Consider the following 23,184-nt stretch of genomic DNA (forward strand, 5'->3'; position numbering starts at 1 on the left):
ATTGCTGCAATATTTTCCATTCTTTGGATGATATACCAACTTAAATGGATAGTAGGAACAGGATAATCATGATAGTAAAAAGTGATAGACAATATAAATGCTTCCATTATCGCAATTCTTTGAAACTTAGAACGCATCATTTTCAAAATTGAGATATTTTCAAAAGAATAAATAAAAATGTCGAGTAGACTTTGTGAAAACCTGAAGCGAAATTAAATTGGAGAGTCCAATTTTGAAATGAGTTTCAATTCTCTTATCTACCCAAACCAGAACATTATTACTTGAAAGTCTATGATAATAGGAAAGTTAATGAGCAAAATGTCTTAAGAATTTCTGATGATTTTTTTCTCCTTTCATCTGTATGATTTATTTTATGCTCTCTTGGATACTTTGTAATTATTCAGTAGTCCAGTTTTTCTCCACTAACTAGGTATGCCTATTTTTTTTAAATCAGTGCCTAACTTGTGTACTTTATAGGTTTGTGAAAACCTTAATGGAACAGTAGGAATGTATGGAGCTACCATGACATGTATACAGAAAACTTTTATTTTGCTAATTGTGTATAAATTATGTACTTAGAATTAAATATCAGACATTCATTGCAATACCCATTTTGTATACCAAGATGTCAGGAGGTATAAATTCAAAGCATCAGTTTAGAGTAGTGACAAGTTGTAACTCAGGTCTTAGATATCAGGAAATGTTGGAAGTATTTTCTTCTATCTCTTAGTTTATGATTTTTTTCTTCTTTCTCTTTTTTTTTAATGGAGCAAAAGCCATATGAAGAAATCATAACAACACGCTGGACTCTCATGCTATGACCACTTGTTTTCCTACTAATAACTCGAGTTCATTGCATAAATTATGTACATTCTGCATTCTGTTGTTATTCGGCTATGAGTTACTTCCTCCATCTGCTAAATAAAGTCTCAAATACTCAGTCCCTGACAGTATTGCATCTCCATATTGTGACATATATTCAAATACCAGCTTTATACCCAATATCGTATTTCCAAGGAACTGGGTTTCAGGATCAATTCTGTGGTCAATGGAATTAGCATTTTTGAGATTCTTTTGCAACTCATAAGCAAAAAAAATGTAGAAATATATTTGGTTCTTTTAATGTAGTTGTAGATGCATTTCATAAGTATCCAGTAATAGTTTCATTGAAAGTTAAACTTTATATTTTATCATCATATGGATTTTTCATTCCTGTTCATTGTGTAAATAAAATATAAAATCTGCAGTAGAGAAGGTCCTCAAATGTACAGCGGTTCCATCAGTATTTTCACATAATTTGACTGTGGAGTCTGGAGCTTATAACCCTATTTAACTTAAACACTAAAAATAAGGTATTTAAAAACATTTACTTCAATTTAACATGTGTCCTCAACTTGTATATGTATGTGCATGCTCTGTCTTCTCTCTGTCTGTTTATGTGTATGTTTATATGTGCTTACACACATATTTGCAGTTATCATATACTTACATGATTTACAGCTTTGAAAAAAATAGTCATACAAAAGATACAACACACTCTTAATCTTGCCATATGAATGTGTTTATACTCAGAAAAATGCACTAGGAAATGATAGGAGAGTGAATCATATAACTTACCCTGATTATGAAGCTGTGTAATTTTAGCCTTATATTAATAAATGGAAAAAACCCACAAATAAATGGATTCTAATATGTCTGTTTTTCAACATTTTTTATTTATTATGTAGTTATCAATGTATTTGCTTATGGTGTCTCTTGAAATGGGCAACTAATACTAATAGTTGAATATGAGCTGATCAACAATCATTCTTTAGTCTGAACATCACTGACAGTCGTATATATATGACTAATATATATATATATACATATTCTTTCTCCTTTTCTTTCTTTTTTCTTTTTCTTTTTCTGCTGACTCTAAGGCTTGAATTCAGGGTTAGGATCTGAGTCATGTTCCTGAGCTTCTTTAAGGCTAGTGCTCTACCACTTTAGCTACAGCACCACTTCTGGCCTTTTCTGAGTATTTTATTAGAGGTAATAAGTCTCACTGACTTACCTGCCTAGGCTAGCTTTGAACCAGCCTCCTCAAATCTCAGCCTTCTGAGTAGCTAAGATGTCAGGCATGATCCACTAGAGCCTGGTTCCATTTCTTCATTTATACAAGAATATGGTATTTTACAGCACTATGTTGGAAAGGTTATTGAGTAATTGGAATGAGACTCAATTTAATTCATGATGATTTTATGTTAGGTCAATATTATTCAACTCTAATTTCTTGAACTTATCAATTAATGATTACATAAATGTCATTATGACTTGCAAAAATCACTGAATTTGCTGTAGTTTATTTTATCTTTTCTGAATGGCTGTGTGACCATCTAATTTCTTATTTGTTTATTTACTATAGTTTTTAACTGAGAGTTTTGTACTTGTTAGGTAGGACCTCCATCATTTTAAGTTCACATACAACTTACTTATTTTTTTAAAGATAATCTTCCCTAGGTGAATGCATTTGTGTTCTTTGGTGAGGTCAAGATAATTTATAACCCTTGCTCTTCCACTCAGGTTCATCGTGGATGGTGTTCTCTGTTATTCCTTGTCTATTTTAATATATTGAACTCTTACGAATTATCAAATTAATTAGATTCTAAGCTTTGAAGTTCTCATTACATTATTTTTCAGAATATCATATTGCATACTGCATACTGCATGTAAATTGCCTCTTTTCTTTCCTGGTTTAGGGTTCTAATTACATGTGTTTTGCTTAATGCCCATTTACCTAAACAGGCTTTACTCTGTTTAATTTACTATAAAACAATAAAAATAATCAACCTTTGTATATAGTTTCTATCAATTTTCCATATATAACCTTACATTCCAGTGTTTCACAGTGAACACTGTACTTTCATTCAATCATCCCACAAGTTTCTGAAGTAGGCAAGGCTGTCATTGACTCCATTTAAACCATGAATGCATACAAATTCAGAGAATTAGAACGGAATGCAAGACTCAGCAGAACGTTCTTGAATTGAGCTTCTAGATTTTTCCTTAGGATTCTTACTGATACTCAAAAGCCAAAGCTTTTTTGTGTGTGTTGACAATGTGATTACATCTAAACAACAGTAGTAAAACAATTATAGAAATAATTTAGTGGAATGCTCTCTCCTTAGCTACTAATATCCTTCCATTACATTGTTATAAATGTAACATATTTCTATCCTCACTCAGGCATTTAGCAAGTGAGTTTATACACTAGCATCAGCAGGGTGATATTGAACTCACACATTTCTGATTACATTAGATATACTTCTCAATAATTCCCAATCAAGCAAGCACAGCCATTTTCTTGTTAAATTCTGAATAACTAATAACAGAGTCATCTTGTCTTACATAGTGCTTTCTCTTAGTACAAACCTTTTTCCCAGGATTATACCTTAAAATTCATGCTCAAACACTGCTACCCATCTGCTTATCTTTTTAAAAGTTTATACCATTTAAAAAAATTAAATCAATTGAAACCAAAATTCAAATGTTGTTAATCTTATCTAACATGATAGTGTTAGCTTTTTTGCCAAACATCAGTGTACCATCATATATGTTTTTTATTTTAAAATAATTGACTTTATATGCAAGATCAAATAAACAAGTACATTAACAGAAAAATGAACTGATCCTCTTATTAACTATCACAAATAATTCACCTGCCTACAGCTACCTTTGATCCAAAAGAGTAAAAAAGTAGTTAAGGTTAGTCATATCAATTGTAAATAAACCTTTGAATGGTGATTTAAGGAAATAGAGTAATTAAAACAGTTTGTAAGTCAATAGAAGTCAAATTAGTTAAAAGTAAAAATTGAAGTTTAATAGTACATAGAATGCTTAGAGACTGTAAGTTGTTCAAAACAAATTGGCTGTACATTAATCATGTAGCTTATTTTAAGCTCCTTTAGATTTTGTATTTGAATATAAATGCTAATAACATTCTATCACAAGAAAATACATTTCTTTGACATTTTACACACCTATGCCCTTTAGGTAAGAGTAATTGTCTATGTCTGCTTATCATCCAAGTAGTAGATATAATTGTGAAAAAGTTAAAATAATTTAAATATTCAGAGAGGACAGGATGCAAAAGCAGCTAAACACATTGACTCCTTGTACATATTTGTCATCTAAATTCAACTGCACTCTCAGCAATGTTGTACGGTGGAGAAAAAGTTTTGCCAGTCCCATTTATCCATTATTTAAAGAATTAGCTACAAATTGCTTCCATGTGTCTAATTTTTGCTATTGTATCCTTCCTGGTTTTGTCTATGGATATCCTAGACTATTGCCTTAAAAGACACAAAGATCTGTTATTCCAAGATGGTGATTTTAGCTTCATTCATGATAAGGCTCTATTTTTGTATAGTAAGCTAAGTGGAAGTTATTCAGAAATTGCTTATAAGGAATTAAAATTTTCCCAACAAACTTAATTTGCACACTGAGATTTGTTAACCGTTTTTGTTTCCTAATTTGAATAAATGATGATGACATGAATTTCCTGACTTCTTGAAATAGTACTTGAGCTTAAAATTGTGATGCCAGTGCTTCCCATAATGCTTTGGGTTCTCTTATTTCTTGCATGTAGTTCCAAGGATTTCAAATGTACAATCACTTCATCACACATCTATAACAGTAGGACATAGCAGAAATTCCATTCTTCTCAATATTTGATAGTCTATTCACTCGTAGTGTATCTATAGTCACAAGATCTCTTGTAATAAAATATCAACGAGTGTTACTAAATGTTAAAAACTGGATATCTAGAAAAGAAAGAATAGAACTTGCTGGTTACATTGTGGACTAAATATTCCTACCATAGTTAAAAATTTACTAAAATATTGAATCTTGTATGATGATTTTGACTGGTTTTGGTACTTTACATCACTAAACAATAGAGATTTGTTTCAATGCTTTTTACCTGTGCTGGAATTTAATCTCAGAACCTTGCCCTCATCTGGCTTATTTGCTTAGCTGATGCTCTTAACATTTGAGCCATACCTCTGCCCCATGTTAATGACTTGTGGAGAATATTTTAACCAATTTTAAGATTGAATTTCTCAATCACCTGGTCCAATCTCTTCATTAAAAAAAATCTTATCAAGTGTTGTGTTTCATAATCAAATATTGCATTAGACTTTAGAAGGAAAAATAAATGGAAAATAATCATGACCCACAAAAACCAACATTATAGTACATCCTATATATTCAATTCTGTATTGATATAGTCTTTTCTCTATAAATATAAATTGAACATATGAAAGAATTTTAGGTCACTAGATAAATTTAGGTCTGTGTTTTCCAAATCCATTACTGTCAAATATGGAAAAAGAATATATGTGTGTACTTATGTATATATATACATGTATGTATTAAAACGTGAAAAAGCATAATGCATGACCTTATGCTTGTTTTCTAAAACATAACCAAACTTTGATTTAGAGATATGTGGCATACCACAACCAGCCATTTTGACATCATAATCTATATGTGCTAAACTATTATATCTTCCTCCAGAAATCTAGGAGATTATCACATGCCTGTTTTCTCAACACCTTGTTGATATAGTATTTATATAATTTCCCCATCACATATTAATTTTATTGAACTGGGTAAAGATATTATGGTTATTTTATTGGAGATGCTTCATGTGGGAGTCAAAGTTATAAACAAAATCTTGAACTCTGTTATAAAATTGTTATACATATGTATGATAATATAGCAAGAATCATATCTATCTTGTCATAAAATAGCTAAAAAGTTCCATTCAGATTAAAGGACTGTATGCAGATAGTCAAATTCATTAAATCATTTATTTTTATGAAGCTGAAGGCCACTTTCACATACTTTCTAAAGGTGGACTGCACATTTACAGATTCCTACATAGTTTCTCTTCAGGTAATCAACACTTTAATATTTTCATTCCAGTGTCTGCTCTCATAAAGAAGCACATTTAGAACACAATTTCCTATACCATGTTCACTAGCTGTAGATTTCTTAGGAGCCCAACAATAAAATATTTTTCAAAGAAGAAAGTAAAGGAAAAATAAAACCATTCTTACTCAAGTATATGCACATTAAACTAGTAATAATCTAGGAAAAATAAGTAGAAATAGTATTTTTGTTAAAAAATCTTATTATTCTGAGATATTCCTCTATCTTGAATACATGTGGGTACTAGCAACGACCCTCTTCACTTTGGCACATTTAAACCACCGCGAAAATTACACATCACTTGGTTCTTGTGGGACGTGTGCACATCTTGATGGAAAGATGGGTTGGAAATTGATTATATTAAAACTTTAAAATAGATTTTCACTTTCAGTCTTTTATTACTCAACATATCTACTCCCAGAAAATGGTTGGGACTGAATCTTGACAGTGTTTGGAGCATAGGGAATACATGACCTTGGAAAATAAATTGTGCATTAAAAAAAATAGGCATTGCCTTTTGAAGTCTTTCTGAAATACAAATATTTTCTTCCAGTGGTTGTGTGATTTTAATGGCTCAGTAGAATAATGTATGTGTCCTGAATCTATGCTCCTTGCTGAGATGTAAACTGCAATTGGGTTCCATTAGTCTACTATAGAGTCTCCAGTTCCATGTTTATCCTTTTAATTTAGCTCAAGCTGGAGAAGGACCAGCATGTTCCAATGACTTTAGTGTGCTATTAGGCATTAAGATGATATCTGAACTGAGTAGAGACTGGTGCTCTAAAATAAATATAACACTGTGTGTCAAATAAAACAGAAAAATAAAAATAGTCTCCTGTAGAAATCAGAAGAGATAATTTTATAAAATCAACAAATAGACAGCAACTTGTTTCTTATCATACCCACACAAGCATCTCCAAGCAATCCCAAACTTGAAGAATTATGTACCATTTTCTTCTCTTTGAAACACCTTGTATAATTTATTGGCAATACAATGGTTTCTGTTGCCTTCCATCAAATCTCACTGGCTTTAATTGGAGGGTTTGCATCTGAGGAAGATAGTCCAAGAATTCATATGTTGATAAATAAAATATCTTTGCTAACCCACAGCAATAAAATTCTGCTGAATTCTATCATATAGTATAAGCTAAAAGCATCACTGTAAATTAAATTTGCCCCTAGTTTGGATATGTAAGACGTTCAGGATTTCCAGTGGCACATCCTGTTCTGTTCTGCTCATGGACAGTACCATGAAGGCACGTTCTGGGCCTCCTCCCAGCCTGGAGGTCAGGTACCTTTGCAGGTAGATGAGAGTTGCTATCTATTCACCAACCATTGCAGAGTTCCTTTTACCTAAAAACAAAACCAAACAAAACTCTGCAAATGCCCAGTGGAGTCCCTTGGATAAGTCTAACGCAGACAGTCCACACCAAGGCAGAAACCTAAACAGTTTACAAATGGAGAACTATGTACAACCAGTTCTCTCCAGCAAGTGGAGTTCTTGTTTTCAACACAGGATAGGTTTTCTTATATTTTGTTTTTCCTTTTTCTTTTGCTGCTACTTTCTTTTTTTTATTTTTTATTTTCCTTTCTTTTTCTTCAGTACATGTCAAAGCAAGGTCCCAAGGCTAAGAACACAAGCTCTCCTGGCCGGTTCCATACATGTCCGCGAGTCGTTTGAAGCGAGGCCCCCAGTCACTGAGATAGTCATAATTCTGGTCAGAGTTCGAACTGATGGAGTCCAGGGAGCTCAGGGATTCTGCCACTGAGCCATTCCCCTCGAAGGCGTAGGTCTGCAAGGAGTCGTAGGGCGGAGCGCCGGGGTCCACGTCGGCTTCTTTCAGTCTCTCCCAAATAAACTCCCTAAAAATGACATTATCTGGGATGCTCTTAAAAGTCGGCCGACTCAAAAACTGAATCTCGGGAGTCACATCCCTCCTGGTCTTTGTGTCTCGAATGGCGTTGAGGTTTCTCAGCGCGGCCATGTCGAACGCCTCAGTGTCTTCCTCGCCTCCGCCCTCGTCGTCGTAGCGCACGATGTTTTCCCTGATGTCTCTCTCTTCGTCGAAGATGAGGGGCTCCTTCTTCCTTCTTCTCATGGTGACGATGAGGAGGATCAGCACTGGAACAACGAGACAGCAAAGGGAAGAGGTCAGGAAAACTCGCAGCCTGGATGCAGAAAGGTGGCATTAGGCCCTAGATGTTGATATAGACAGGGAAGTGAATCGGCCTCCTACTTACTGGAGAGCTCACAGCGGTAGGTGTGCTAAAATTGCATAAATAAAATAAAATAAATGCTTTAAAAATAGAACACTTTGATACCTCAAGAAGCCGTTCTCTGCACCTATTCAAGACTGATGTCTTGCTTTACCCTTGAAATTGTTTGACAGAGCAAATTGAAAGGCCAGTTCGGTTTCAGTATAATCATTTCAAAGCCATGCCACACAAAGAGCTCTTTTTGAACTCCTTAATTGCTGGAAAGGAAAAAAAAAGAGAGAGATGTGTTCATAAATGTTTTGTGTCTAATTTAACAAGCGGCAGATTCTAAAGGAAAAGGATTACAGGCATTTGGTCCTGTTCTTTGAAGAAATGTCTGCTCCTTCTCTATGAACTTCAGCTGTTAAACAGAACCGAGATGTCGGGGCCATAGACAAAGATGAAAAGTTTGTCTGGAATAAATGGAATCCTACTTTTATGTATGAAAAATCTTGAACCCGGTCATTATGTATTACACATAAAATCCAGGTGTCGGGACTGCTAGCAGCAGCTAAAGATGGATTTGAGAAATACATCACAAGGTTAGCATGAGGAAGTTCCCTCATATAGCAACATTAACAGTGGATTATGAAGTTTGTGCGGGCTTTGAACACCAAAAGAGAGCAACCTAGCTGGCTCTTCTTTGGTATTAAATAAACTTAGTTTGCTATATTTTTAATTTTAAAAAGCAGCAGCAATATTCAGTAGATCCTATGTTGAAAATGTACTATTCAACTTGTGAGTGGGGTGGGAGGGAGAAGCTGGGAGACAGTGAAAAAAATACTCATTCCCTGACCTATGCATATCACCATAATAATAACAAGACACATTTAAATATACCAGTAAGGTAGACACTGTCTCTGGTGGTATGTAATTCTTGCATTGAGAGTATATTAAATTTTACCAGTCCCATGACTGAGCTAAAAGGATGTAGATAAAAAAACTATCCTTGAATTTTATAAATGAAAAAAAACACATAAAAGTCAGGAGTTATTTCAATTAACTCTGCAAGATAAAAATACATTTAAATTTTTGTATCGCATTCTTCTAAGTTCTTTTGTGAAAACCCGGAAAGGTCAAAGTACACAGTGCATGGATGATTGTTATGGACATGTTAGCAGCAGCGTATCTTTTAGAAGTGCATGGAGGTCTGTGTGTAGAGCTCACGGTGCTTGCTTAGTAGGAATGAGCCTCTGAGTTTCATCCCCAGTCCACCAAACTCAACAGTGTCTGAGTGATGCCATGACACAGGCCTATGCTGCTTTGCCCCATTTTCTATATTTACATGTTCCCAAGACTGATCATTTCTAAAGATCAGGCCAAAATCCTCCAATGGTAGGGTAGATTAAAGAGATGAACAGACTTGTAAAGAATATAAACAAAAGTAGCAGCATTTCAGATACTTATAAGTTTACAACACATCAGGACTCACTGTTATCATCTGGTCTGTTCAACCTCCACAGACTGTTTCATTTTAATTATGGAAAACAAAGAAGATTAGATAATAAGGAAAGCAGGAGGTAAAACAATAATTTCTCAATGAAAGATAGTACTATTGCTAAGGGGGAAACAAACATCTTTCTACAGCACATACGACTGGACCTATGACAATTCTCTAGGCTAGATGTTTTCCCTGCAGGAAATGCTACCTGTAGACAATGTGATTAAATGCAATAACTAACGATGATTCAAACTCGACCTTGGCTTATTTCAAGACTTCTGAATATTCGGTGATACTACCAACTCAGTACCTTCTAGAAAGTAATTAGGTAACAAGGACTACAAGACTGAGGGTACCGATAGCTGTAACTGCTCACTCCGAGGAAGACATGACCGAATAACAAGACTTATGGATAAAATCACATTTTACTTAATTATAGGCCAATTTTAGTTGTCATGACTTTGGATAGAGCACCTTCAGAAAAATTAATTATAACTAAAAGTGAAACATAGCACAGATTCTTTTTTTAAAAAAAGCACATAGGTTAAAGAGAGTTAAATGTGAGAGGGACTAGTATTGGGCCACCAAGAGGAGACAGGGAAAGAAGCAAGAGCGGGGAAGGAATATTCAGTGGAGAACAAAAGATGTTACAAATTCATGCTTTTGTATGCATGAGCATGAGGGAATTTATGAAGAAAGTGTAAGTTGAATAATAACTAGGTGCTCTTTTTTTGTTAACTAGGTGCTCTTTACATGGAAGTCAATGTCTAAGCAAATATTTCAAAATTCTCCATTCTTCTGTAGAATTGCAATGATGTATAACACTCATATGTACACACACAAATATACATATACATACATACATATATATATATATATATCAAGCTTCTAAAAGCCAGTCATGATAGTTAATAAGAAATGTAATATGATATATAAGAATATTAATATCTTATGGATATTCCTCATTTCTCATGTTGTTCAGAGCTAAGAAAACTTAATGTTAGGAATTGTTAGGTAATTTAATATTTAAATGAGATTATTTCTGTGTGTGCACATATAAAAATAAAGTTTAAAATTGAATAGGTAGAACAGCTCTTAACTGCTCATTAGAGAGACCCTGGAGATAATTCCTTGTGTTAAGAAAAAAATTCTGCTGAAGCATCAAAGAGTTTAGAGTAGATTTCTTCAATTTATTTACTTTGTTAATAAGGTAATACATTACTTTTACTTTTTTGTTGTTTTTGTTGGTCACAGGGCTTGAACTGTGGGCCTGCATGCTGTCCCTCAGCTCTTCATCTCAAGGTTCGTGACTGACCACTTGAGCCACAGCACCACTTCCAATTTTCTGGTGCTTTATTGAAGATAAGAGTCTCACACGGGCTGGGAGGGTGGCTCAGTGGTAGAGTGCTTGCCTTGCATGCATGAGCCCTAGGTTCAATTCCTCAGCACCCACAAGCAGAAAAAGCTGAAAGTGGTGCTGTGGCTCAAGTGGTAGAGTGCTCGCCTTGAGCTGAAGAGCTGAGGGACAGCGTCCAGGTCCAGAGTTCAGGCTGCACAACTGGCAAAAAAAAAAAAAGAGTCTCACAGACTTTCCTGCCTGGGCTGGCTTTGAACCGCAATCCTCAGATCTCAGCCTCTTGAGTAGCTAGGATGACAGGCATGAGCCACTGTCACCCGGCTTACTTTTACTTTTATAAAGTACTTTATTACTTTACTAAGAAAGTGAAACATGATTTGTTATGAAAGATGAAACTTAGAAAAGAGAAAAGCCATGGACACATTACACACAGACAAAAAATCAGGGAGACAAAATGAGTAGGGACTAACTCAGGAACAGAAATCAGAAGAAGGAACATTGTTTGGGTTTTGGTATTTTTAACGATGTTTCTAATTTCAGCTATCAGACAGAACAAAGACTATACAAAGTTAAACAAGAAGAAGAAGGAGGAGGAGGAGGAGGAGGAGGAGGAGGAGGAGGAAGAAGAAGAAGAAGAAGAAGAAGAGGAGGAGGAAGAAGAAGAAGAGGAAGAGGAGGAGGAAGAAGAGGAGGAAGAGGAAGAAGAGAAGGTGAACTACAGATTTATAAAGCACATAAAACATAATCATCTCCATGTTTTCAGATGTAAGAATTAAATTATAAGTTTAATGAAATTATTCTTTCCTCAAAACAAATATCATAAAAAGTTCCCTCTTTTCAATGTGTGGCTTAGAATGATTCCATAAGAAGCCAGGTCTGGAGGTGCACTCCTGCAATCCTAGCACTCAAAAGGCAACTAATATAAGCATACAAGCAATTAAGTAAACAATAGAATTATTTTGTTTAAATCTGTAGTAAGATTAAGAATTAGGACCAATGAATATTACTTGAATAACGTTTGTAGGTTATATTCTGTTTTCAATTAAAATTTGTGCTCGAAGTTAACAAATATAATTTCTAGTGTGTTTTCACAAGGTCAGAATTAATTGGAGCATATTCTAAAGCAGACACAGAGAATTAACGAAATAAATGATAAAGTTGCTATGTGAAACAGATCAAAGACATAGTTGTCTCTAATGTGGCAGCAGACAGAGAACCTTTAGCATTTTCAGGACATAGGGGACCATCAAATTGGAAAACACAAATGGAAATACGGCAAGAATGTTCTCATGCAAGTCTTGCCTGTGTCTGACTCTGATACTCATTCACAGAGAATTGTGTACTTCCTTGAAAGTTTATATATCTATAAATATATATAAACAAATATAAGTGCATATATTTATTTATATATATAAATATATGTATCCTTGAAATTTTATATATATAAATATATTCATCTTTTTTTTTCACAGAAAAAGTACAGATAGCAGTGGTCATCTAAGAAACTTAACACATTTATGATAAGCAATGTCCAGCTCATAGTATGTGATCATGAACTATGATTCATTTTCCATACATTCTGTTTCATGGTTGTGTGGAAGAGGACATCAGTTGTTCCACACATTAGCTAACTGTAGCCTATCATTTTATCTATGTCTACTACGTGTTCTACCAAGTGAATTTTTCTCATCATAGATCACAATTAGGACTGTTTGTTATGTTTTTGTTTTGTTTGTTTTTTAATACAGAGCTGCCATTATTTTCTGAGCAAATTAGTGTGCTTTTAAAATTTTATTTTATAGTATTGTAAGGGTGATGTACAGGGGGTTAGAGTTACATTACCTTAATTGGGAATTAGTATATTTCTTTAGGCATTGTTACCCCTCCCTCATTTTCTCCCCTTTTCCTCCCCCCTACTCTTCCTCCCCTTCCTGCAAATTGTAAAGTTTATTTTCAACATAGTGTCTTGTGAATATCACGATTGCATTGGTTCACTGTTTATCTTTTGTCTCACCATTTTGTGTGCTTTTATACATCAGAAATTTTGCTATCATTATGAAACCAGGAACACATTTTTCTGTTGAATACAATTTTAAGCAGCCACGGTAACACAAAGCCAAATAGACTTTAGACCTGGTACTTCCAGGAAGCAAAATGAAAAGTCATAGGACAGCTAAATGCCAGCCGACACATCCCAGGCACTTTGGAAGAGCTACAGTTATGCTCAGTATATAAGTACCTTGTTAAACCCAAGTTTATGAAACTGGGTCAGAGGAATCCCAATTATGTGTGAAGAGCAAAGAGGTGGAAGGAATGTCACAGGACTTTAATTACTAGAAAGAAATCCAAATAGGAAACAAAAAATTAATTTAGCAAATGCTGTGGTAGTTTCAGTAGGCAAAAAAAAAGCTTTTCCATGCATTATGGCAGCATCTGCCCATGATCATCTACAAAAACATGTACTTTTTTGTGCAACTTTATATGAGTTTATTAATCTTAAAAACAAGTTTTATGGCTTAATTTACCACCAAAAATATTAACAATACTTTAATCTCAGGGTTACTCCCATGATTAAAATGTTCCTTCTATTTAATACAGTTCCTTGAAGATTAGAATTTACTTGTACATCTACTATATGGCTTTAAGAACACTATTCTTGAGAATATCCCTTTTATAATAGAATGCCAAAATTAGATCTTACTCCTTAAATACACCCATTCATTCCATCTTTTCAATTCTGTATCAGTGTAAGTTATGTTCTTCTTCACTTTTTTCTGGAGGTACATTTTTAATATTGAAGCTGAAATTATTTCTATCACTTTCTTTAAAAAAAATCTCCTAAAGTTGTAATTTAATGTGTCAGTAATTCACAAATTATTGTTTGCCTATAGGAAAAAAATGACTATATATGTTAACAAATATGTATTTAATTATTATAAAATACCTCATGAAATCAATGTTATTATTTTCCACTTGAAACTAATTTTTTATTCTCAATTTACAATATTAGGACATCTTGCAGTAGATGAATGAAATTTTCTACACAAAAAAATTCATGCGATTCTGTCATTCAAGCTGCATTCCATGTAAACAGAGGAAATCCTCATTCTATTTTTTTGATCATCCCTTCCATTTAGAGGATTCAGGAGTAAATGAATTTTAAAGAGCAACAGAATGTGGGAGAAATTAGAAAAGGAAAATCATCTGTACAGGTAGAAATGGACAGATGCTAGAAAAGGACCGACATCAAGTCCACCTGCAGATCTAATGATTTTTAGTCCAGAGGAAGAGCAACTTACATGGGTTAATAACACCGAACATTCACTTGCTGTTTGGCTTGTTCCAAAGTCATTGATTTTGAATAAAAAAGCCATGCATCTTATCCTCCTGTGGCCTCGAACTTGAATGAACTCTTGAAACTGCCAAACCTAACTGTATCTGTCTGTTCCTCCTTGAGTGCCAGTTTTAGGGTAGGGCTGATTTTTGGGATGCCTTCCAGTGTTAACATTCTGGGATCATCAGTGAATCACTTTCTGTCAAGTTAGAAGACACTTCAATGTGTCACATAACTGGAACACCAACTTGTCATGTAGCAATGTGTTTTCCTTTTATAAGACTCCAAAATCTATAGCAGCCTTACTTGAACTTGGATTTCAAATTCTTCCTTACCATGTCCAACACCTCTCCTTATTTGTTTCCTTGCAGTATTTGTATGGAAACTTATAAAGTATTTGAGTTAAAATTCTCCTACTTGGTATCTAGAGACAAGAAGTGTCAAAAGAGTGAGCTGTTATTAACAAAAAATCAGGCCACATACCATGATCAGAACTCTTATCTACATACTACTGTATACTATCTTCTGCACCTACCATGTGAAAACCCAGTCTGTAATAGTAAAGGCAGACACTCTGAGTGCAAAAAGTCACATTCAACTGTTACCAACATGATAGGATAGGAAATAAAACATAGGGATCACCACTCTAAGCTGAAATGGAGGCATGCTGGTAATTGCGTAGCATCAGTGTAGAAATGGAAGCAGAAGTCTCTACTTCAAAACTGTCTTTGGTCTTTTGGCTGTGTTTTCACTTGTGGTTATGGAGACTTGTAAGAACTTTCAAAAATGAATAAAACACAAGGAATAATATGTGTTCCTTAGAAGTCAAATGAAACATTTCTAATTGGTAAATATTTAAACAAAAATGTTTGAGTTTAATAGAAACAAGAGTCACACTTATCTGATGGTTGACAGACTTTTTCAAGCCTATTGAAATTAAATATACTAAAATATGGACTCAAATTATTATAAAGAAGAATGGACTGTAGTAAATTCTATTTAAGTGGCTTTTGTTGACATTTGGAGGATGATGATGATGATGATGATGATGATGATGATAATGATGATGATGATGATGATTTTTTATTTAAATAAATGTACAAAGTTTAAATTCAGCACATCAATTTATGAATACAATGTATGTTAATCAGTGTCACCCTTTCCAACTAGGTGATTATTAACTAGGTGATGATTAAAAGAATATTCAAAGAGCCACGATCGCAAAGAACCCTGAAATCATAGGTGACAGAATAACTATTCAACAGACATATAGGAATCAAAATTCAAAATCAATTCATTCTTTACATAAAGAAATGTGGGCAGCATGTCTTTTAATTCTCTTCTAATAGATGTTGCTCCTGATAAAGTGGTAACGTTCTGAGTATTTTTTTTCTGTTGTTCTTGAGGCTTGAACTTTGGGTTTGGGTGCTGTCCCTGAGCTCTTCAGCTCAAGGCAAGCACTCTATGGCCTGAGCCACAGCGCCACTTCCGGTTTTCTAGTGGTTTTTATTGGAGATAAGAGTCTCTTGGACTTTCCTGCCTGGGCTGGCTTTGAACTGCTATCATCAGATCTCAGCCTCCTGAGTAGCTAGGATTACAGGTGTGAGCCACCAGTGCCCAGCTGTGGTGATGTTTTGAAAATGTTCAGTCTACCTTCTTAGTCTCTTCTCACTATTTGCCTATTTCAATTTTTTTAATTATCTTTAAGTAGTTGTACAATGGAAGAATCATTTAACAAAGCAGTTTGTGAATACAAGGCATCTTATCAATGCCACTGCCTTCAACTCACTCATTTTGAAATCTAAAGACTGCTCATATTAAATATGAAGGGAATTAAAAAATCTTATGTAGCTTACTATGCTCTATAAAGTGAATATATGTGATTTTCATGCTTATTATTATCTTGTGGAGGCCAGGAGATCAATGAAAAGTTCTTCACAATGGAGTCTTTTTTTTCTGGTCCTGGGGATTGAACTCAGGGCCTGGGTGCTCTATCACTTGAGCCACAACATCACTTCCAGCTTTTTCTGAGTTCTTTATTGGAGATAAGAGTCTTACAGGGACTTTGATGCTAGGGCTGGCTTCCAACCTCAATCCTCAGATCTCAGCAGCATGAGTAGCTAGAATTACAGGCATGAGCCATTGGCACCTGGCTTAGATCTTTCCTTTCTTTCCTTTTTTTTCTTCAAATTATTCTGACCACTTATATTCTAATCAGGCTTTAACTTGGAATTACTCATCATTTTTAATGAATTTCTGAGGTTTCTATCACCTGTGTGAAGTTCTGTGAGTGGAAAAACAGATTAATTATATTAATCTAGATACATTTGTTCAGCTGAGTTATTGAAGATAACTTCTATGTTTATGAGACTATTTACAATGTTCTCCTAGCTAGGTCTTAGCCTGGTTGACAGAATAAGGACATGGCTTCATCAATATGACTTAAAGTAGATTGAATGTTTAAGATGTGTTAGACACCCAGTCCTTTATGAATTATCTCATTTAATTCTCACAGCAGCCTTATGGATTCTTGTTCTGTTATTTGCATTTTTAGGACAACTAAGTGGTGATTCCCTCTGTGTAGACCTAGCATATGGTGGAGATAGGAATAGTGGTTTACTCAGCTCCATAAATTTAAGTTTTCAGTGTATTAGTACTGAGCTTCAACTTATTATCTATCATTTACACTTGGCTTTTTTGCTCAAGGTGGGCACACAACCACTTGAGTTATACCTCCATTTATGACTTTTTGATGGTTAATTAGAGATAAGAGACCAATAGAATTTTCTGTCCTGGTTGTATTTGAACTCTGATCTCAGACCAGCCCCCATTGCCCAGCACAAATCCAGTTTTTAAATATCACACAACAGTTAACTTCAGTTGTAAAGGCTACTTTTGTTAAAATAGGTTATAAATGGATTCATTAATTCCATTAAATCCTAAGAAAACAATCTTGGGTACAATATGACTTATTCCTTGTCCCAGCTAGCTGAGCTGCAGCATGAAGGAAAAAGGCTTTTGGAATAAACCTATCACAGGATGGCCAGATTCATGTTTCTCCAGTTTTAAGAGGATGCAGTATAATCTCTTAAGCAACTGCAATCTAATATGTCATAAATCATGTTCAACCAGATGACAAAATAATCCTGGGAAGTAGCTTTGTTACCAGTTCTTAAGGATCTGTAGCAGCAATGCTGTGATTACAGGGTTTTACAATTTGTAATCAAATGTAAGAAATCTGCTTTAAATATTTCCTGAAAAAGTTGACGATAAAACCATAGTGCCTAAAATAAGAAAATAATGGAAACACTATAAAACATTCTTTCTAATCTAGGGTACCTAGATTTAAGTAGTCTAAAGCAAATAAATTCAGGTAAAGCAAATAAAAACAAACAAACAAACAACAACAAAACAATCAGTTCAAAGCCTCTGCACTGTTATTTGATATGATTCTATTCTATGCTTCACTTTTTTTTTCCAGTCCTGGGGTTTGAACTCAGGGCCTGGGCTCTGTCCGTGAGCCTCTCTGTGCTCAAGGCTAGCATTCTACCACTGGAGCCACGCCACCTCCAGCTTTTTCTGTGTATGTGCTGCTGGGGAATCGATCCCAGGGCTTCATGCATGCTAGGCAAGCGCTCTACCACTGAGCCACCTCCTCAGCCCTTAGGATTCACTTTGCATTCTGTGTCAGCCTTTACACAGTATTGGACTCCATGGCCAGAAAAGTGTGGCTTTCCACGGGACCACAAATCTATACAGGAGGGTTTCTCACGTCTTCACAGAGAGATATCATAAAGCACTAGAGAAGAAAATAGGAACCCTGCGATCGTGGTGATTTTTGTAAGTAGCCCACCTCCCCGCCTGGACAGAGACAACCTAGCACCTACCCAGCAAGGTCAGCACGCAGGCCAGAATGGCGATGAGGGCGCCGGTGCTGAGCCCGGCCGGCAGGACGTAGGCCTCGGCGTTGCAGGTCTGGGCCACCCCGTCGGCATCGCAGTCACACACGCGGATGGTGAGCGTGTTGGTGCTGCTGAGCGAGGGCGAGCCGCTGTCCACGATGAAGACGGGCAGGTAGTACACGGATTGCTCCTGTCTGCGGAAGCCGTTCCTCCGGGTGAGTATCGAGGCTGTGTTGTCTAGGATGAAACAGAATGCAGGTATGACACCAGGCCTGATGACATCCGTCTTTCCACACTTTCAGCCCCTCTGTGGCCTCTGACTCATGAAGTAGGGAGAGCTCATCACCTGCTCTGCCCGGGATCTTCTGGACGGCATGCTATTCTGGGGATGTCATACAGAGTGGGATATGTATGTTCTACTGCACACAGCCCGAGGAACAACTCTAAATGGAGCGTGAAAACTTTTGCATGCCATTTGGCTTGTTAATGCAACTTTATAAAAAAAAATTATCTACTGTGTACCGTTTTACGCACCTTACACTTCAAACCATAACTGAAATTGAATATGCACTCATGCTTTGCTTAGAGAGTATATTCTAGGAAATGTGTCAGTCAATCTCATTGTTATGACCAAAATTAAAACCTAAGTGATCTCCTCAGGTAACACACATCTGTGAGTTCAACATCACTTCAGTGATAGAATTGTTAACATGCAGAAAGTTATTGTACATGGGTGTGTAGGACAGGAATTATTGTAAAATTTTTAGAAATTATATATCTATATTTATTCTTTCCCTAGCAGCAAGTTTTTAAACATTTTGTCAATAATAAAGCAGGCCATTATATTCAATAATTAACTTTGATTTCATAAAGCACAGCTACATTAGTTACAAAGATATACAAAGTGAATCCTGTAACTGTGATTTCCAGGTCAGAAATAGATTTTTTTTTATAAATGTGAAGTCTTATTAGCTCATTGTCATAGTTAAATAATTAGGAAATGTATGGTATTCTTAGATTAATGAGGACATAAAGCAAAAAGGGCATCTCAGGATCCATAATGCCACTCAGTATGCTTTAGTTATATATTCCTCTTGCCAGTCAAAATGATACTTATCCAAGTTAGCTTGAACTAATTTATGGTACTGTAGAAAGACAGGAGGCAAACTTCATTTCTGTCTCAAACAAGACAACACAGGGAGCTAAGGGTAGACTGTTAAAAAAGAACCAATTATAGTAATGGATGAGACACGAATAAAAAAATTAATTTCCAGATTTCTTCTGATGGATTTGTATGTGAAAGAATCTTATTGTTTTGAAATACACTGAACTTGAAAAGATACTCACTGAAAAATTCAACATGGAACTGTTGGTGGTCACAATCTTAGTATACACTTTTACTGATAATAAAATACACAGGGTGATGTCTTTCCTTCCACTGGTTTAAATGCTGTAAGTATCTATGATCTGGTACAAAAAGATCTAGAAATTGCTTATTTTTAATGTTGCCTGTCACATAACGAGACATCAAAAAAGTGTGCACAGGCACGTGTGTGTGTGCTCACTTATATGCACACTCAGTGAAGGGAAGAGTATGATCAAGTACAAGCTGAAGGGCCCAGTGTGTGAGAAGAGAGCAGTTATTTCATCTCTTCAGGAACTTGGTAATGCAATTCACTACACTCTGCCTTTGCTCCCCGAGACAGAAGAGAGCCTTGCTCCCTTTAGGGTACGGGCTGAGGCCCTCGGCCAGACTCATCTGAGGCGAGGTCACTATGGATGTCCTGAACATCCAGGCATTTTCGCACACACATACAGCAATCCGCCACCATAGTGGCATTGGATTAGGACCGTTAAGGGATATATCACATTCCTCCCATGGAGGTCATGTGTCCTGATCTGTGTTTGTATGGGATAGGTCCAAGAATCAAGAATGATGTTTTCCATGTATGATTAAGTTAGAGTCTGAGATTCCTCACACAGGGAATGCTCTCTCTTTTCCATAACTAAAGAGACAACAGTGTGGTCTTGTGAAAGGAGAAGGCCGTCATGGAGAAATTGCTTCTTCCATATGGAATTTTTATGCAAATTTGGCATTTTTTGCCCTATTGAGAGGCCCTAAAGAATGGCTTCAGGCCAATAATTTCATAACCTCTATCTTCTGACAGAATGTGGCTAAGAAAACTATTCATTTGTCCCTGGAATTTGAATCTCAAAATGGCCTGGTAAACAAAAAGAACAGATTCTTTTAATGAATACATTATTTTAAAGTCCTTGTAACTATCAGTATATATTAATGAGCAAAACCGGAATTGATTTATCAGCCTTTGTAAAATATTTCTATAAAACAGGTTAGGATATTGCGAAGAGTGGTTAACTTTGAAGCAAGTAAGTATGATTTCTTTAATTCTCTCTATTTCAGCCACATTAATGTTTTACTATTATTATTGTTCACATGGGTCATTGTTATTTTCATGAAAAAAGAAATAATTGATGCTACTTTTGTACATTTACATCATGGTTGATTTAATCTGAAATGTGTGATGCTCCATTCTTTTTCTCATGTTTCAAGTTCTGCTTATATCTCACATCGCTTACTCAACATATTAGATCACTGGAAAAGAAATGGTGAACCAATAAGGAGGCGCAAATAAAAGCGGGTAATAGATCTAAGTTCTCATTTGGCTTTGAGCCTTTGATGGTTTAATAGTAGCTTCTCCTTCATGACAGAAAAATCTATAAATAAAATTTCTTTAAGGGGCTCATTGCCCTTTCATGAATGTCCTTGCTGTTTCTTAAAAATAAATCCATAATCATTATTCCCAAGGGAGATACAGTCCTTGCTTACAGAGTCTTCTGCATTTGTTGTACACTTGTGGCACAATACCGTACCTTTGTTATCTTTCAGTGAGAAGTTGTGGTTATTTGTTGCATCTGTTGTTAGGCTGAAGTAGAACTGGTGCCCATTGGATGGCTCATCCTTATCTACGGCACTGATTTTCTGGATTACCTGGGAATAGGGAGCGGAAAACAGGAAGGCACATTGGTGCACTCTGCTAAAATCTCTGAGGCAGGAGAGAATGGTTTTACAGCTCATCATAAAGGTCATCTTCTTGAGTGAGTAGAGGAAATGAATCAGGTGTACTGATGTGAACCCAATCTACAAAAGGGCTGAGATAAACAAACAATGGCCTTTTCCACATACGTGGGTGAACTTACTTTTGTGAACCTCAAAAACAAGCTGCACCAATTGATTAGACATCCCACTAAACATCACAGACACTATGCAATATAGATGAACAAGCCAAGCAGATGCAAAGTGCTCAATTCTTAGAACTTCAAGGTACCTAACCTCTTTTACGGAATGTGGGAAACAACCACATTTACTATGCTATATTTCTACTTAAAGAAATCCATGCCCCGAGCCAGTTAATAGGGCTTAAATTATATCTGTCTTCTCTTCCTCGGGAATTTTCATCACTCAATTAAACCAGAAATGGAAAGTTCCTTTAATATTAGTTTGTGCAACACATCAAAGTATTAGCTTTGCTGAAACAAGTTGATTGTAGGCTCACTTAAAGCCGGGAGATTTCAAAGGTATTGCTGCTGGATAATTTAAAGAAAATACAAACCAAAGAGAGCAATGTGGCAAGGGCTCCTACCTGCCCGGCCTGGGTATTCTCACAGACAGTGGCCTCATAGTCCATGGCAAATTCCGGCGCATTGTCATTAATGTCGAGAATGGTAATGGCCACGTAGCCTCTTCCCACCTGAGATGGATTCTCTGTGAAATTAAACAATCGCATTCGCGTTTTCCATTAGAAAAGCTGTTACACGGCTGCTCTTTTGCTAAGAAAATTTATATGAACAACACAAGCATAGCAACTTATATTGAAAGTCAGGCAAATAGGTCCCGTGTCACAGGACTTCAAATCAAAAGTCATGACAGAGTGTTATTTAAACAGACCGATAGTCAGATCTAAGTACATAATTTTTCGTACGTAATATATGTTACACATATACACATGGGGTGTTTGTGCATGTGAATATAGTCTATGTATATGTATATCTATATGTACACATAAATATATTTAGTTTATGCATATGTGGCATGTAGATGTGTGTATGCTTAGTCCCTGATAAGAAAATTCTTGAATAGAGAATGAACAGTACACCATGCAAGATCAATATTTTTCAGCTAATATCTCATATCTATATGAACATAACTATGTATCATATACACAAGCATTATATAGGTGATGCATTATCTAATACATAGTGCACAAACTGAAAAAAATTAATTCTTCTTTTCAATTGTTTTCTCACCAGGGACTAAAAGTCCTTCAATATCATAATATTCTAACCTAGATACCTTGGTCGAGGTTAATTTACTAATTCTTTTTTTTTTTTACTGTGAAAATACCGTACAGAGGGGTTACAATTACATGGGCAAGATAATGAGTACATTTCTTGTCAAGCATTGTTGCCTCCTCCTTTGTTTCCCCCTACCATGCCTTCTTATAAAATATTATGCCCACTCCTTTATCAGCATCAACTCAATATAAGAATTTTTAGGCTTTCATTATGCATTTTATTTCATTTTTTCTTTTTTTACTACGTTTTTTATTATGAAAATACTGTACAGAGGGGTTACAATCACATGAGCAAGGTAATGAGTACATTTCTTATCAAACATTGGTGCCTCCTCCTTGGTTTTTCCCCTCCTTTCCCTCCTATCTCCACAACTACACTCTCCCCCTCCCCTCGCCGCATCCCTTCAGCCTAAATTGTAAAGCTCATTTTTCGATATAGTGTCTTGAACATCTCATTTTTGCAATGGGTCCACCTGTACCCTTATTTAAGAAATTTGACTGGAACAAAAGGAATCTTCAGAAGATGCTTAAGAACCATTATTTTAGTC

The 23,184-nt window shown here is 35.6% G+C and overlaps 1 protein-coding gene across 3 annotated transcripts in view; it reads right to left on the reverse strand.

Annotated features, from left to right (window-relative positions):
• Positions 1–5,833: 5,833 nt before the first annotated feature.
• Positions 5,834–23,184, reverse strand: part of Cdh7 (cadherin 7) — a 109,198-nt gene continuing 91,847 nt past the window's right edge. For all 3 annotated transcript variants that reach the window (XM_070028986.1, XM_070028989.1, XM_070028987.1), the window contains exons 9-12: positions 21,926–22,047; positions 21,156–21,273; positions 18,249–18,500; positions 5,834–8,095 (exon numbers count right to left, since the gene is read on the reverse strand). In XM_070028986.1, coding sequence (XP_069885087.1) covers positions 7,602–8,095; positions 18,249–18,500; positions 21,156–21,273; positions 21,926–22,047 — 986 coding nt within the window. In that variant the 3' untranslated portion in view covers positions 5,834–7,601. The remainder of the gene's footprint in view (positions 8,096–18,248; positions 18,501–21,155; positions 21,274–21,925; positions 22,048–23,184) is intronic.

Source organism: Dipodomys merriami, unplaced genomic scaffold, assembly GCF_024711535.1.
Source record: "Dipodomys merriami isolate MVZ:Mamm:240054 unplaced genomic scaffold, mDipMer1.0.p SCAF_2, whole genome shotgun sequence".
Classification (NCBI taxonomy): domain Eukaryota; kingdom Metazoa; phylum Chordata; class Mammalia; order Rodentia; family Heteromyidae; genus Dipodomys; species Dipodomys merriami.